Source organism: Pseudoliparis swirei, chromosome 20 (assembly GCF_029220125.1).
Source record: "Pseudoliparis swirei isolate HS2019 ecotype Mariana Trench chromosome 20, NWPU_hadal_v1, whole genome shotgun sequence".
In the NCBI taxonomy this organism is placed as follows: Eukaryota; Metazoa; Chordata; class Actinopteri; order Perciformes; family Liparidae; genus Pseudoliparis; species Pseudoliparis swirei.
Genome location: NC_079407.1, coordinates 2,254,548 through 2,269,986, shown reverse-complemented (window position 1 = coordinate 2,269,986; position 15,439 = coordinate 2,254,548). Strand labels below are relative to the sequence as shown.

The 15,439-nt window shown below is 44.7% G+C and overlaps 1 protein-coding gene across 3 annotated transcripts in view; it reads right to left on the bottom strand.

Annotated features, from left to right (window-relative positions):
- Positions 1-1,696: 1,696 nt before the first annotated feature.
- LOC130211239 (unconventional myosin-Ic-like) overlaps positions 1,697-15,439 on the bottom strand; it is a 44,537-nt gene continuing 30,794 nt past the window's right edge. For all 3 annotated transcript variants that reach the window (XM_056441971.1, XM_056441972.1, XM_056441973.1), the window contains exons 10-32: positions 15,264-15,383; positions 14,750-14,823; positions 13,846-13,951; positions 13,128-13,208; positions 12,499-12,590; positions 12,277-12,371; positions 11,146-11,192; positions 10,975-11,055; positions 10,417-10,522; positions 9,477-9,594; positions 9,281-9,394; positions 8,833-8,909; positions 8,674-8,742; positions 8,503-8,587; positions 8,189-8,348; positions 8,003-8,086; positions 7,101-7,194; positions 6,949-7,004; positions 6,739-6,874; positions 6,483-6,553; positions 6,294-6,391; positions 4,128-4,227; positions 1,697-3,682 (exon numbers count right to left, since the gene is read on the bottom strand). In XM_056441971.1, the coding sequence (XP_056297946.1) occupies positions 3,656-3,682; positions 4,128-4,227; positions 6,294-6,391; positions 6,483-6,553; positions 6,739-6,874; positions 6,949-7,004; positions 7,101-7,194; positions 8,003-8,086; positions 8,189-8,348; positions 8,503-8,587; positions 8,674-8,742; positions 8,833-8,909; positions 9,281-9,394; positions 9,477-9,594; positions 10,417-10,522; positions 10,975-11,055; positions 11,146-11,192; positions 12,277-12,371; positions 12,499-12,590; positions 13,128-13,208; positions 13,846-13,951; positions 14,750-14,823; positions 15,264-15,383 (2,091 nt within the window). In that variant the 3' untranslated portion in view covers positions 1,697-3,655. The remainder of the gene's footprint in view (positions 3,683-4,127; positions 4,228-6,293; positions 6,392-6,482; positions 6,554-6,738; positions 6,875-6,948; positions 7,005-7,100; positions 7,195-8,002; positions 8,087-8,188; positions 8,349-8,502; positions 8,588-8,673; positions 8,743-8,832; positions 8,910-9,280; positions 9,395-9,476; positions 9,595-10,416; positions 10,523-10,974; positions 11,056-11,145; positions 11,193-12,276; positions 12,372-12,498; positions 12,591-13,127; positions 13,209-13,845; positions 13,952-14,749; positions 14,824-15,263; positions 15,384-15,439) is intronic.

Genomic DNA, 15,439 nt, shown 5'->3' with positions numbered 1-15,439 from the left:
GGGTGATCCCAAACTTTTGAACGGTAGTGTATATATATATATATGTTATATATATATATTGTTATATATGCTAACAAGTTTTTTATTGGGTTGCACATTTAATATTAATTAAATATCTATATTTATTTCCAAAATAAATATATAAATAAAAAAAGTAAGAAATATATATTAAATACATTATATATATATATATATATATATATACAGGACTGTCTCAGAAAATTAGAATATTGTGATAAAGTTCTTTATTTTCTGTAATGCAATTAAAAAAACAAAAATGTCATGCATTCTGGATTCATTACAAATCAACTGAAATATTGCAAGCCTTTTATTCTTTTAATATTGCTGATTATGGCTTACAGCTTAAGAAAACTCTAAAATCCTATCTCATAAAATTAGAATATTTCCTCAGACCAAGTAAAAAAAAGATTTATAACAGCAAAACAAAATCAAACATTTGAAAATGTCCATTAATGCACTCAGTACTTGGTTGGGAATCCTTTTGCACGGATTACTGCATCAATGCGGCGTGGCATGGAGGCAATCAGCCTGTGGCATTGCTGAGGGTTTATGGATGCCCAGGATGCTTCAATAGCGGCCTTTAGCTCATTTGCATTGTTGGGTCTGGTGTCTTTCAGCTTCTTCTTCATAATACCCCACAAATTCTCTATGGGGTTCAGGTCAGGGAATTGGCAGGCCAATCGAGGACAGTAATGCCATGGTCAGTACACCAGTTACTGGTGGTTTTGGCACTGTGGGCAGGTGCCAGATCATGCTGGAAAATGAAATCCTCATCTCCATAGAGCTTTTCAGCAGGCGGAAGCATGTAGTGCTCTAAAATCTCTTGGTACACAGCTGCATTTACTCTGGACTTGATGAAACACAGTGGACCAACACCAGCAGCTGACATGGCTCCCCAAACCATCACTGACTGTGGGAACTTCACACTGGATTTCAAGCAACTTGGATTTTGCGCCTCTCTTTTTGTGTCTTACCCTCCTGATGGAGGGTGTCAATGATGGTCCTCTGGACAGCAGTCAGATCAGCAGTCTTCCCCATACTTGTGATTTAGTTTACTGAACCAAGCTGAGTGTTTTTCAAGGCTCAGGAAACCCTTGCAGGTGTTTCGAGTTAATTAGACGATTCAAGTGATTTGTTTAATACCCTACTAGTATACTTTTTCATGATATTCTAATATTTAGAGATAGGATATTTGAGTTTTCTTAAGCTGTAAGCCATAATCAGCAATATTAAAAGAATAAAAGGCTTGCAATATTTCAGTTGATTTGTAATGAATCCAGAATGCATGACATTTTTGTTTTTTTAATTGCATTACAGAAAATAAAGAACTTTATCACAATATTCTAATTTTCTGAGACAGTCCTGTATATATATAATCACACACACTCACATGTCCTGCGAGGTGACTCAACTGTTTATCTCCAGCTTCATACCTAAGGTGCAGTTCCTAGAAACACGGAAGCTCAGAGTGCACCTGTTCAGCTCGGAGGGCGACACCTAGCGGGCTGCTAGAGGAACTTCATGCTGCACACTGCTGGAAGTAAACGTAAAAGTGCTTATACTTTAAATTTAGACAAACCTGCAGGTACTTCACTACAATTATCCACGGAAACAGTTTATTGGGAATATCTTTCAAAATAAGAGCTCAAACGAAATGAAAAAAACCCAGCCATACTCATTTTATTTTTAATTTTATTTCTCAAATCTTTAGTATCTCCTCCTTTAGTGTGTTGGTACATGTCTACGTCGGTGCATACAGTAAGTCTGACAACAGGAGTGCATCTGTAAAAATCAACGGGACAGACTTGAGGTTAAAGCTTATGAGCACAGAGTCTCCCACGCGACCTCCGGCTGTATTGCTGTTCGACAAAAGGCACGTGAACAAGTTTGCGTTGACAAAAACAATATTAAAAGCTTTTCTTTCGTTTGTTTCTTCCCTCCCCCAAAAAATGACACTTTGAATTTCTGGTTTACAACACGGAACACAAACTGTACATCTGGATCAGATCTCCCTCCCCATCACGGATCAATCACACACACAATCAATACTAATCAACGGGCCTTTGGCTTATAGTGCGTTTTAAGTCCCGACGCCTCGAAAGAAAAACACAAAGAAAGAAAAGGTTTGAAGTGATTGAGCGAAAGAACGAAAAGAATATAAAAAAATGATTTGTGATCAGTCTTTGGTCAAAGTTACGAGATATTTACGGAAATAAAACTGATAATCTGTTTCTAAATAATCTGACTAAATGTTCTACTGTCCCTTTAAGTTTTATATTCCTCAAGTTTAAACATCGCTAACATCGAGACAACGCTTAGCTAACGGTAGATTCCATCTTAAGCTACTCGTTGTTGTTTTATAGCTAAACCCAGATTCAAAGTTCAATAACACGGCTTCGAATTGTGAGTTTTAGTTTTAGACGTTGGTCTAAAAGATGTTTTAAAGACGTCCGATTGTAGGAATGGAGAGAAGAGAGAAATGAAGAAGAGAACTCACGCCCAGAGATCGTCAACCGTGAGACCAATCGCATTTTGAGTTGTGCCAGGAATCGCTGATATGATGTTTTCTATACAACCAGAGGAGTCGCCCCCTAGTGGTCAGGAGAGATAATGCAGCTTAAACACATGAAGCATAGACTTCTATACAACCAGAGGAGTCGCCCCCTGGTGGTCAGGAGAGAGAATGCAGCTTAAACACATGAAGCATAGACTTCTATACAACCAGAGGAGTCGCCCCCTGGTGGTCAGGAGAGAGAATGCAGCTTTAAGACACTTCAGCGTTGGCTTCAAGACACCAAAAAAGAGGTGCAAATATTTATATTTAAAAGACAAACATCGTCAGTTTGATTCGTGGCACAGTTCAGACGGGACCTCTCTCTCTCTTTCTCTCTCTCTCTTTGCGTGAACACAGAATCCCAAAAAGCTTTCAGACGTTTAAAAACCACTCAGCCGAGCGTCATGGCGTCGTATTATTTATTTTTTCAGCTCGACTCGCTGCGAAATAAATTAGTCAAAAGAGCAAATAAAGTCCCGACCGCCCGGCCAATGAACACGCCACGCTCTCCATTTCCCTCTCACCCCCCCCCCCCCTCGAGGATTCAAACCTACGACCGCTCTGCTCACTTCCTCTCACACGTCCTACGTAACAAACCCTTCATCCCGAGTTATCAACGTCGCGTCAGCGAGACGATCAATCCTGTAGATCGAGCAGAAAAGATTTTTTTAAAAAGAAAAAGAAAAGAGGCAACGGGCAACAACTCATCAACACCTGACTCCTCCCACACCTGACTCCTCCCTCTTTGGTTTCTTGTTCCCAAATAAAAGCGACAGTTAAAAACGACACGAGCGGCGCGAGAAAAGTGCACCAAAAATATTTGTTATTCCTTGGCCTCGTATATAAAATCAGAATATTCAAAAAACTGTATTAATTGCCCCCGAAAAATATATAATATATAAACATAAATATATCCATTAGTTTCACGAGATTTCTTTTTTCTTCTTCTTCTTTTTTTTATTTATTGGAAGCGCGCGTCACCGGTGCGGTGACAGCTGGCGCCTGATTGGCTGAAGGCAGAGCGGGTCCCGTGATTGGAGGATGGGAGACGGTGTCCGCTGCACGTCGTACGAGTGTCAATCATCTGGAGTTCAGCCGGGGAGCCGTCTGCAAGACGTCAGAGGTCAACAGAGACAACAACAGGAACTTGTACTGTGGACACTGATGTCTTGATTGATAAGAGACTCTTATTATAATTTAATAAAAGAGATAGTGGTTTGAGGAAATATTTCCTATAAAAACAACAAAACAACAATAACTGCCAAAATAAACGTTGTAAGCTACATTTTAAAATACATTATAATTATCTGTGATCTCATGAATCAAATTAAAGAAAGAAGTCAAGTCTTAAATTACATTTTGGATGCATCCATTAAGTGGGCGGGGCTTAGTGATGTCACATATCTCTGCGAACCAATCGTCCGACTCGAAATGAGACAGTTGTTTGTTTACGTCTGTGGCCACGCCCACATTTCCAGAGCCGCGTTGTGCGCTACACTTTAAGTTTTTTTTTTACTCGACACTTGGATTTCCGAACGCTCCCTGAACTCACCACAGACAGGTGTCCGTTCTTGGCCTTCGCCACCAGCAGCTCCGACCCGGGCGTGAAGTCGATGGTCCCCTCCTTCCCCTGACCCACGGTGTAGGTTATACTGGGGGGGGGGGGGGGGGGGGGGCAGAGGGTTACACACACACACACACACACACACACACACACACACACACACACACACACACACACACACACACACACACACACACACACACACACACACACACACACACACACACACACACACACACACCATTTTTTGGATTCTGGCGCCCTCTGTGGACTAATGTGGTATTGCCTCTGAGACGAGGAGCTTTAAGAAGAACTCTGTAGAACCAGACCCCCTTCTCTCTGAGGGTCTGTTTACTGACGGAGGTCTAGAGAGGACCAGGACTACACTGAGGTCTCTAGAGGACCAGGACTACACTGAGGTCTATAGAGGACCAGGACTACACTGAGGTCTCTAGAGGACCAGGACTACACTGAGGTCTCTAGAGGACCAGGACTACACTGAGGTCTCTAGAGGACCAGGACTACACTGAGGTCTCTAGAGGACCAGGACTACACTGAGGTCTATAGAGGACCAGGACTACACTGAGGTCTCTAGAGGACCAGGACCACACTGAGGTCTATAGAGGACCAGGACTACACTGAGGTCTATAGAGGACCAGGACTACACTGAGGTCTATAGAGGACCAGGACTACACTGAGGTCTCTAGAGGACCAGGACTACACTGAGGTCTCTAGAGGACCAGGACTACACTGAGGTTTCTAGAGGACCAGGACTACACGGAGGTCTCTAGAGGACCAGGACTACACTGAGGTCTATAGAGGACCAGGACTACACTGAGGTCTACAGAGGACCAGGACTACACTGAGGTCTACAGAGGACCAGGACTACACTGAGGTCTCTAGAGGACCAGGACTACACTGAGGTCTATAGAGGACCAGGACTACACTGAGGTCTCTAGAGGACCAGGACTACACTGAGGTCTATAGAGGACCAGGACTACACTGAGGTCTATCGAGGACCAGGACTACACTGAGGTCTCTAGAGGACCAGGACTACACTGAGGTCTCTAGAGGACCAGGACTACACTGAGGTCTATAGAGGACCAGGACTACACTGAGGTCTCTAGAGGACCAGGACTACACTGAGGTCTCTAGAGGACCAGGACTACACTGAGGTCTCTAGAGGACCAGGACTACACTGAGGTCTATAGAGGACCAGGTCTACACTGAGGTCTATAGAGGACCAGGTCTACACTGAGGTCTATAGAGGACCAGGACTACACTGAGGTCTCTAGAGGACCAGGACTACACTGAGGTCTCTAGAGGACCAGGACTACACTGAGGTCTCTAGAGGACCAGGACTACACTGAGGTCTATAGAGGACCAGGACTACACTGAGGTCTATAGAGGACCAGGTCTACACTGAGGTCTATAGAGGACCAGGACTACACTGAGGTCTCTAGAGGACCAGGACTACACTGAGGTCTCAAGAGGACCAGGACTACACTGAGGTCTCTAGAGGACCAGGACTACACTGAGGTCTCTAGAGGACCAGGACTACACTGAGGTCTCTAGAGGACCAGGACTACACTGAGGTCTCTAGAGGACCAGGACTACACTGAGGTCTCTAGAGGACCAGGACTACACTGAGGTCTATAGAGGACCAGGACTACACTGAGGTCTCTAGAGGACCAGGACTACACTGAGGTATCTAGAGGACCAGGACTACACTGAGGTCTCTAGAGGACCAGGACTACACTGAGGTCTACAGAGGACCAGGACTACACTGAGGTCTCTAGAGGACCAGGACTACACTGAGGTCTACAGAGGACCAGGACTACACTGAGGTCTCTAGAGGACCAGGACTACACTGAGGTCTACAGAGGACCAGGACTACACTGAGGTCTCTAGAGGACCAGGACTACACTGAGGTCTACAGAGGACCAGGACTACACTGAGGTCTCTAGAGGACCAGGACTACACTGAGGTCTCTAGAGGACCAGGACTACACTGAGGTCTCTAGAGGACCAGGACTACACTGAGGTCTCTAGAGGACCAGGACTACACTGAGGTCTCTAGAGGACCAGGACTACACTGAGGTCTCTAGAGGACCAGGACTACACTGAGGTCTCTAGAGGACCAGGTCCTCCTCACCTGCCCTGGTTGATGTTGATGTTGCTGATCTTGTCGGAGCAGATGGCGATCTTGGTGAGGGTCTCGATGATGTGGTCGCTCTGCAGCACCACGTCTCCCTGAGAAGAGAAACCATCGAAAACCAGCGTCAACAAACAAACAAAGACCCCCCCCCCCCCCCCCCCCGTGAGCTGTTGGTTCGGTCCTTACCTTCTGCTTGTTGTCCTCACTGAGCACGTGCAGAACAAACAGGCCGTCGCTGAGGGAGCTGACGGAGATACCTGAGGAGGAGAAGAGATGACATCATGAGGAGGAGGAGGGGGATGAGGAAGAAGAAGAAGAAGAAGAAGAAGAAGAGGAAGAAGAAGAAGAAGAGGTTCAGGGACCGTTAGAAGTCTGAGGCCTCTGCTTCCCCTCTTGGTTCCAGGTGACCCCCCGGTGACCTCTGACCCCGGTGACCTCTGACCTTTCAGCGAGGCGTAGTCGATGCGCTGCTTGAGCTTGCCCTCCTCCACGATGATGGCGCCCCCGCTGGTGAGCAGCAGCTGGCGCGGCCGAGCCTTGTAGCCCTTCCTGTCGTACTTGGTGACCGGCACGCCGTACTGGGAACAGGAGGAAAGGGGCGGGTCAGACACGCCCCCATAAGACACGCCCCCCTCTTTTTTGACACACCCACCTTCATCTTCTCGCTGCCCAGCGCCTGCAACACCTTGGGGTTGAGGTCCTCCCCATCTGAAGGAAAGAGAGAGAGACGGTGGTGAGAGACGGTGGTGAGCGCCGGCGTGCGCAGAGCGGCGAGACGTCGGGGGGTCATTGAACGCGTCTCACTGAGCCGGGTGCTGACGAACAACTTGGAAACGCTCTGAGGGTAGTTGTCCTTCTTGTCCCTGAAGAGCTCGCTGGCAATCATCTTCTGCTCCATCTGTGAGGGGGGAGGAGACACCGTGAAGGGAGGAGCAGGAGGGAGGAGACACCGTGAAGGGAGGAGCAGGAGGGAGGAGACACCGTGAAGGGAGGAGCAGGAGTGAGGAGGAGACACCGTGAAGGGAGGAGCAGGAGGGAGGAGACACCGTGAAGGGAGGAGCAGGAGGGAGATGGGAGGAGACACCGTGAAGGGAGGAGCAGGAGGGAGGAGACACCGTGAAGGGAGGAGCAGGAGGGAGGAGAGAGGAGGAGACACCGTGAAGGGAGGAGCAGGGAGGAGGAGACACCGTGAAGGGAGGAGCAGGAGGGAGGAGGAGACACCGTGAAGGGAGGAGCAGGAGGGAGGAGACACTGTGAAGGGAGGAGCAGGAGGGAGATGGGAGGAGACACCGTGAAGGGAGGAGCAGGAGGGAGGAGACACCGTGAAGGGAGGAGCAGGAGGGAGATGGGAGGAGACACCGTGAAGGGAGGAGCAGGAGGGAGATGGGAGGAGACACCGTGAAGGGAGGAGCAGGAGGGAGGAGACACCGTGAAGGGAGGAGCAGGAGACACCGTAAAGGGAGGAGCAGGGAGGAGACACCATGAAGGGAGGAGCAGGAGGGAGATGGGAGGAGACACCGTGAAGGGAGGAGCAGGAGGGAGGAGACACCGTGAAGGGAGGAGCAGGAGGGAGGAGACACCGTAAAGGGAGGAGCAGGGAGGAGACACCATGAAGGGAGGAGCAGGAGGGAGGGGGGAGGGAGGAAGAAGGAAGGAGGAAGCAGGGAGCAGGAAGCAGGAAGCCGTCACAAGGAGGCAGGACTCACCTGGTGCTTCCACTCCGGTGAGATCTTCTTGCAGTAGCTCCAGACCATGTTCTGCATACAGAGAGAGCGGAGCAGCTCGGACGCCTGGGGGGGGGGGGGTTACTATACATACATGTGTGTGTGTGTGTGTGTGTATATATGTGTGTATATGTGTCTCTCTGTGTGTGTGTGTGTGTGTGTGTGTACCTCCGTGAGGGCAGCAGGGGGGGGGCTCCAGCTCTTGTCCAGAACGTTCTTCGGCAGGTTTCTCTTCAGCTTCATGAGGAACGAGAAACGAACGTAATCCAGGAAAAACTCGTTCTCTGGACAACGCTCCTCATGGCGGTGGATGAAGCCTTTAATGAACCTGAGGAGGAGGAGGGAGAGGAGGAGGAGGAAGAAGAAGAAGAAGAGGAAAAGTAAGAGGAGGAGGAAGAGGAGGAGGAGGAAGAGGAGAAGGAGGAGTCATATGCAGCGTTCATGATTCCAGGCTTTATGATCAGACAGTGAACGCGTCGTACCGGCGGATCGTGTCGGCCGCTTGCCGGCGGCGCCGCGCTCTCCTCCGGGCCAGAATCCCTCTCCACCACGCCTGGACCACCACGGCTGAGGAGAACCAGGGGTGAGAACACGGAGAACACAGGAGGAGGAGGAGGAGCAGGAGGAGGAAGAGGAGGAGGAGGTTCCCTCACCGGAGGTCCTGAGCTTCTGGTACCGGGTCTTCTGGCCGTAGCCTCTCCATCCGGCCTGCAGCTTGGTGGCTGAAGACAGAAGACAACCGGTTAATGTTCATGAGGATGAAGATGAAGATGATGATGGTGATGAAGGTCGGTGGTGTCGGCGGCTCTCACCCAGACTGTGCTTCCGGGTCTCCAGAGCCTCCTCGGTGCCGAACAACGTCTTTGGGAAGCGGATGAAGATCTTAGACCTAAAGGAGAGGAAAGAGTTTAAATCATTGGTGCTGCTGCCCCCTGTGGACTAAAGCGGTAGTGTTGGTTCTGGCGCCCCCTGTGGACTAAAGTGGTAGTGTTGGTTCTGGCGCCCCCTGTGGACTAAAGCGGTAGTGTTGGTTCTGGTGCCCCCTGTGGACTAAAGTGGTAGTGTTGGTTCTGGTGCCCCCTGTGGACTAAAGTGGTAGTGTCCCTTTTGAAAACCTTTCATTTTACTGCAGCTGGTCTCAGTCCTGATTCAGAGGACCAGGACTACACTGAGGTCTCTAGAGGACCAGGACCACACTGAGACCGGACCAGGACCAGGACCACACTGAGACCGGACCAGGACCAGGATGAAGCCCCCCACCTGCCCATCTTGTACTCCTCCGGCTTGTAGCCCAGGTGCTTGACCAGCGTGGCGACGCCGTCGGACAGCTTGCCGGGCCAGTTGGGCCACGTGGCCGGACACAGGGACTTGTACCTGGAACAGAAGCACAGGTGAACCCTCGAGAGGTCGCGACCCCTCTTCTTCATCCCTCCTTCGTCACGGCGGTGAGGAGTACCTCTGGAGGAAGACCTCGTAGCGCCTCCTGTAGGCGAAGCCGGCCCTTCTCACCCGGAGGTTCTCCATGAGGCCCAGGTACTTCACCTGGTGGCGGATCAGGACCTCGTCGAAGCGGCCTGAGGACACACGGACACACGGGTGACCCGGGGCGGAGGAACCGGTTCATACTGGTTTATACCAGATCACAGAACCGGTATGAACCAGTTTGATGCCGTCGTTTAGACTTAAAAGCTTGATTTAAAAAATAAATAATAATAAAAACACTTTTAAAAAAGACAAAGAAAAGACGTTGAAAGTTGTTCAGATTCAACTGGTTGTGTAAAAAATAAAAAAAACACAATAATAATAATTGTCTTTTACAACAGCGTTTTAGGGACATTTTAAATATATATATTTTAAATTAGAAAGAGATCAAATGGGTAAATTTTGTTAATTTTGTTATTCAATCAATAATTGGCAATTTAGCAATAAGGAGACAATTTTCTCTAAATTCTGTGATTTCTTTTCATGTAAATTAACCACTTTAAACTATTATTTTACAACTTTAATCTTAATAAAAAGTCCTTCCCCACACACGAGTTTATTTAAATATAATGTCATCATCATCACAGTCTTCTATGAGGATAAAATAATGTTTATTAAAAAATAAATAAAAATCACTCGATTTAGAAAAACTGATTTCTCGGGGTCTGAATTATCCGAGTTATTTTGATGGGCTTTGAACGCCACATTGAGCCTCTCGCGGTTCACCGCAGTTAAGAGTCTTAAATCATTACATTTAATTAATTGTAATGTTTTTTTGCATTAGTATTATTTTTTTCCCCATTGTATGTATTTCTTTATATTCTTTAACTTTCTGATAAACTCAGTTCATTTCTATAATATTAATAAACGTATATCTTTATTTCTATAACACTCATGAACTGAAGGAGATGTACCTGCTTGCTTGGAGTCGTTGGGCTTCATGCAGCGGATGTACGACGGCTCCTTGGACATCAGGATCTCCATCAGCTTCGCCAGGCTGGCTTTGAACTGGGTGGCCGCCTGGGGGGGCGACACGGAGAGGGGGAGGAAGAGGAGGAAGAGGAGGGTTAGAGGGAGAGACAGAGGTGAAGCACGGAGGTGAAGGACGGAGGACGGGAAGCGAAGAGGAGGAGAAGCTACGAGGATCCAGAGATGGAGAACGGAGGAGAGACCAGCAGAGACTGAACACTGGGACCAGTGTGGAGACACTGGGAACCCACCGGCCTGTGACAGCACCCTGTGTGAGTGTGTGTGTGTGTGTGTGTGTGTGTGTGTGTGTGTGTGGGTGGGTGTGTGTGCGTGTGTGTGAAGGTCATTCCTGAGAGAGAGGGAGGCTGCAGAGAATCCCCACCGCCCACCGGACAACACACCGCTGTTTGTTTGTGCTGTGGGAAAGTATGTTGGGATGCACACACACAGACACACAGAAACACACAGACACACACACACACACAGACACACACACACCTCACCGTTTCTGGGCGTTTCTTGTCGCTCAGCTCCTCTCGGTCGAAACACTGATTCAGGATCTTGTTCTCCGACATGCACATAACCTGCAGACACACACACACACACACAGTTTTAACACACAGCCGCAGTGATACACACTTCCTTCATTTCTTATTTTATTTTTTGGGACTCGCCTCTTTCAAGTTCCTGAAGAGGAGGTCATTGTTCTTGTCCAGAAAACCTGAGAAGATGGAAGGATTATTATTATTATTACTATTATTATTATTACTATTACTAGTATTATTATTATTACTATTATTACAATTATTATCATTGTTATTATCTATTTATTTATTTAATTAAAAGCCTCTCAGGATTGCTGGTTGGCTTTTACAATTTTTTATATATGCGGGAACTTTTGAATTGGATTTAGCTTTATTTAAATAAATAAATAAAATTCCTGAAAATAAATGAATTGTAAAATTAAACAAATTAGGAAATAACTATACTGTATATATATAAATATGGTATTATTTATAAATGGTCTTATTATTATTTTTGGAGGGGATTTTCTTTTTAAATTAGAAAAATATTTCCTTGTCTTATTTGTTTCATAAAAACTAAATAAATACAACATTAACTTAACTTATCAATTTACAGAAAGACAATATCATGTCTCATCAACAGTAATACACACACACACACACACCCAGAATGAAACACACACACCCAGAATGAAACACACACACACACACAGAATGAAACACACACACACACACACACACACACTGAATGAAACATACACACACACCCAGAATGAAACACACACACACACACACAGAATGAAACGCACACACACACACATAATGAAACACACACACACACACAGAATGAATGACACACACACACACACACACAGAATGAAACACACACACACAGATAGAATGAAACACACACACACACAGAATGAAACACACACACACACAGAATGAAACACATACACACACACAGAATGAAACACATACACACACAGAATGAAACACACACACACACACACAGATAGAATGAAACACACACACACACACAGAATGAAACACACACACACACAGAATGAAACACACACACACACAGAATGAAACACACACACAGAATGACACACACACACAGACAGAATGAAACACACACACAGAATGAAACACACACACAGACAGAATGAAACACACACAGAATGAAACACACACACAGACAGAATGAAACACACACACAGAATGAAACACACACACAGACAGAATGAAACACACACACAGAATGACACACACACACACCGTTGACGTTGTAGTTGACCTCTCCGGCGTAGTGCAGCAGTCTGAATTCTTCGCGTCTCATCACCTTCCGGGTCTTTGCATCAGCCAGCTTGTGCCTGCAGGGAACACACACACACACACACACACACACAGACACACACACACACACAGACACACACAGTGAGCGTGGGTCCACCAGCCAACGGCCTGAACACACCTTCACCAGTCGGGGATGGAACTGACGTGACGAAGTGGGCGTGTCCTCCCACGGTGTCCGCCAGCTTCTCCAGGAAGGTGAGGTCGCTGGCGTCTCCGGGGCGGAGGCACTCCTCATCCTGGGGGGGGGGGGGGGGGCAACGGTCAAGAGTTATGCAATTCAGACTGTGTGAAGAACTACAATCATTTCATTCAGAATTTATTGCGAGATGTATTTTTAAAATATGTATAAATATATAAATAAAATATATATGTAAAAGAATATATATACAATATATATATATAAATAGAATATATATGTAACAATATATATGTATAAAAACAATATAGAAAAATGTGTACAATAAATATATATACATTTAGAATATATAAAATATATATATAAATAAAATATATATGTAACAATATATATTTATATAAATAAAAACAATGTCTAGAAAAATGTGTACAATAAATATATATAATTTAGAATATATAAAATATATATATAAATAAAATATATATGTAACAATATATATTTATATAAATATAAATAAAATAAATATATATATAGTAATACATTTATTTATTTATATATATATATGTATATTATTGCAATAAGACTTTAAATATATTTAATATATATTGGACCTTTCCCATGTCGAGCGTTTCCTCACCAGGATGGAGATGATGCCTTTGAACTTCTCCTCCACCAGGTCACAGATGATCTTGTTGTTGAAGTACTGCACCGGCTCCCACTGCAAAGAAAACAACAACAACAACAACAACGTTATAAAGAGCAGACCTGCGTCTCCACGTCTGAACTCTGAAACACCAACAAACACACAATGACACACACACTCACACAATGACACACACACACAACGACGACCGAGTTATGTAAACGGATTGAAGTCAATCTGCAGAATGCCAGGAATTCTCACCCACTGTGCACACACACACACACACACACACAGAGACACACACACAGAGACACACACACACAGCCCCATTGTGTAACACAAGACGCTCTCATCCGACTGAATGGATTTAACCCGATTGACAACAAACCGAGAGACTTTAATCTGAGTCAATACGAGCCACCAGAACTCATGAGAGCTTCTTCTAAACATGAGAGTAAACAACAGAGTAAACAAGAGAGTCAACATACGAGTAACCGGAAGAGACACACATTAAATCCCAGGGCCACAGGGCAGGACTCTAGGAGGTAACTGCGGGGGTAACTCTACGAGGCCTCCTGCTCACTAACTGACTCCAGGGGTAACTGGGGGCGGTAACCCGGGGCGACTGACCGTGATGCCCTCGGCCTCGTACTCCTCCTGCTCACTAACTGACTCCAGGGGTAACTGGGGGCGGTAACCTGGGACGACTGACCGTGATGCCCTCGGCCTCGTACTCCTCCTGCTCGGACTTGAGCGTGAGCTCGATGAACAGCTGCTGCAGCTTCTCGTTGCAGTAGTTGATGCAGAACTGCTCGAAGCTGCAGGCACAAGCAAAAGGTTCAGTCAACGCTCCTGGAGTCGCACCGGCAATCTCCTCAGCCCCCGGTACCAATACCTGGGTTCAGGGTAACAGCTGATTTATTTATCAGCTTATTAATGAGCCATTTGTATCACTGTGTGTAAGAAACATCGTAAAACTAAATGTAACAAATACATTAAAAGTATTATTATTATTTATGAATATTATTATTCATGATGATTATTTATGATTATGATTATGATTATTTTTATTATTTTCATATTATATTATTTATAATTATTGTTTTTATTGTTATATTCATTCAAGTAATGATGCAAAGATTTAATTTAATTTGTTTTAATCAAACAATAGTTATAATTGTTATAATAATATAAAATAAAATACAAATTTGTTCTAATAAAAATGATATTGTAGTAATAAGAATTATTATTAGAATTAAAAAATGATATAAGTAAAGAAGATCAAGATTTTTATTTAAATAATTAAACAGATTTTAAAACATAGCAGTTAAATGTAAAAGTTTTAAACGGAGTATAATAATAATTGTTCTAATAATAATAACAATAACTATAAAAATCACTATAATAATAATGATATTGTAATAATAAAAAATATTATAATAATAACATTATTCAAGTAAAGAAGATTAAGATGCAAAGAACAAAGATTTAAATTAAAATAATCAAAAATATGTTCTATATATAGCATTATAATAAAACATCTAAATAGAAAACACAGTAAATTAATATTATTTGATGAGTTAAATGTTAAAGTGTTGAACAATAATAAACTGAACCTGTTGTGCTGGAAGACCTCAAAGCCGTAGATGTCCAGCAGGCCGATGACGGAGTAGTGCTTAGAGGAGTCGTCCTGTTGGAAACACTTTATATTTATATATATATGTATATATGTATGTACACAAATAAATATAGATATATATCAGGATTTAAGATTTAATTACATGTGCATGGGAAAATACATAACTCTTTGATGAGCAGATAAGAGATTTTTTTTTACTTTTACTTTATTTATATTTTATTATTGTGACTCACATTCTATGAGAAAACTTATAATAATAAATATTATTATTTGTGCAAATTATAGTCTTTGTTAAAAAAAACGTCATATGTTTCTATTTTTATATATTTAATATAACATTCTATTTCTTAATCATCAATGTTGACCTGTGTTCCCCTCGTGGTGAACGTCCACCAGGTGGCGCTGTGCTGCATCAGAATGAAGGGGAGACTGTGTGCCTGTGTGTGTGTGTGTGTGCCTGTGTGTGTGTGTGTGTGTGTGTGTGTGTGTACCGTGTCTGTGAGAGAGGAGTTGATCTTGTTCACCAGCCAGGTGAAGGTGCGTCCGTACACGGCCTTGGACAGAGCATCGCGAGCTGATGACGCCTGCTCCAAGTTCAGAGGGCTCATCAGCTGAAGACACACACACACACACAGACACACACACACAATAACACAGGGACACTTAC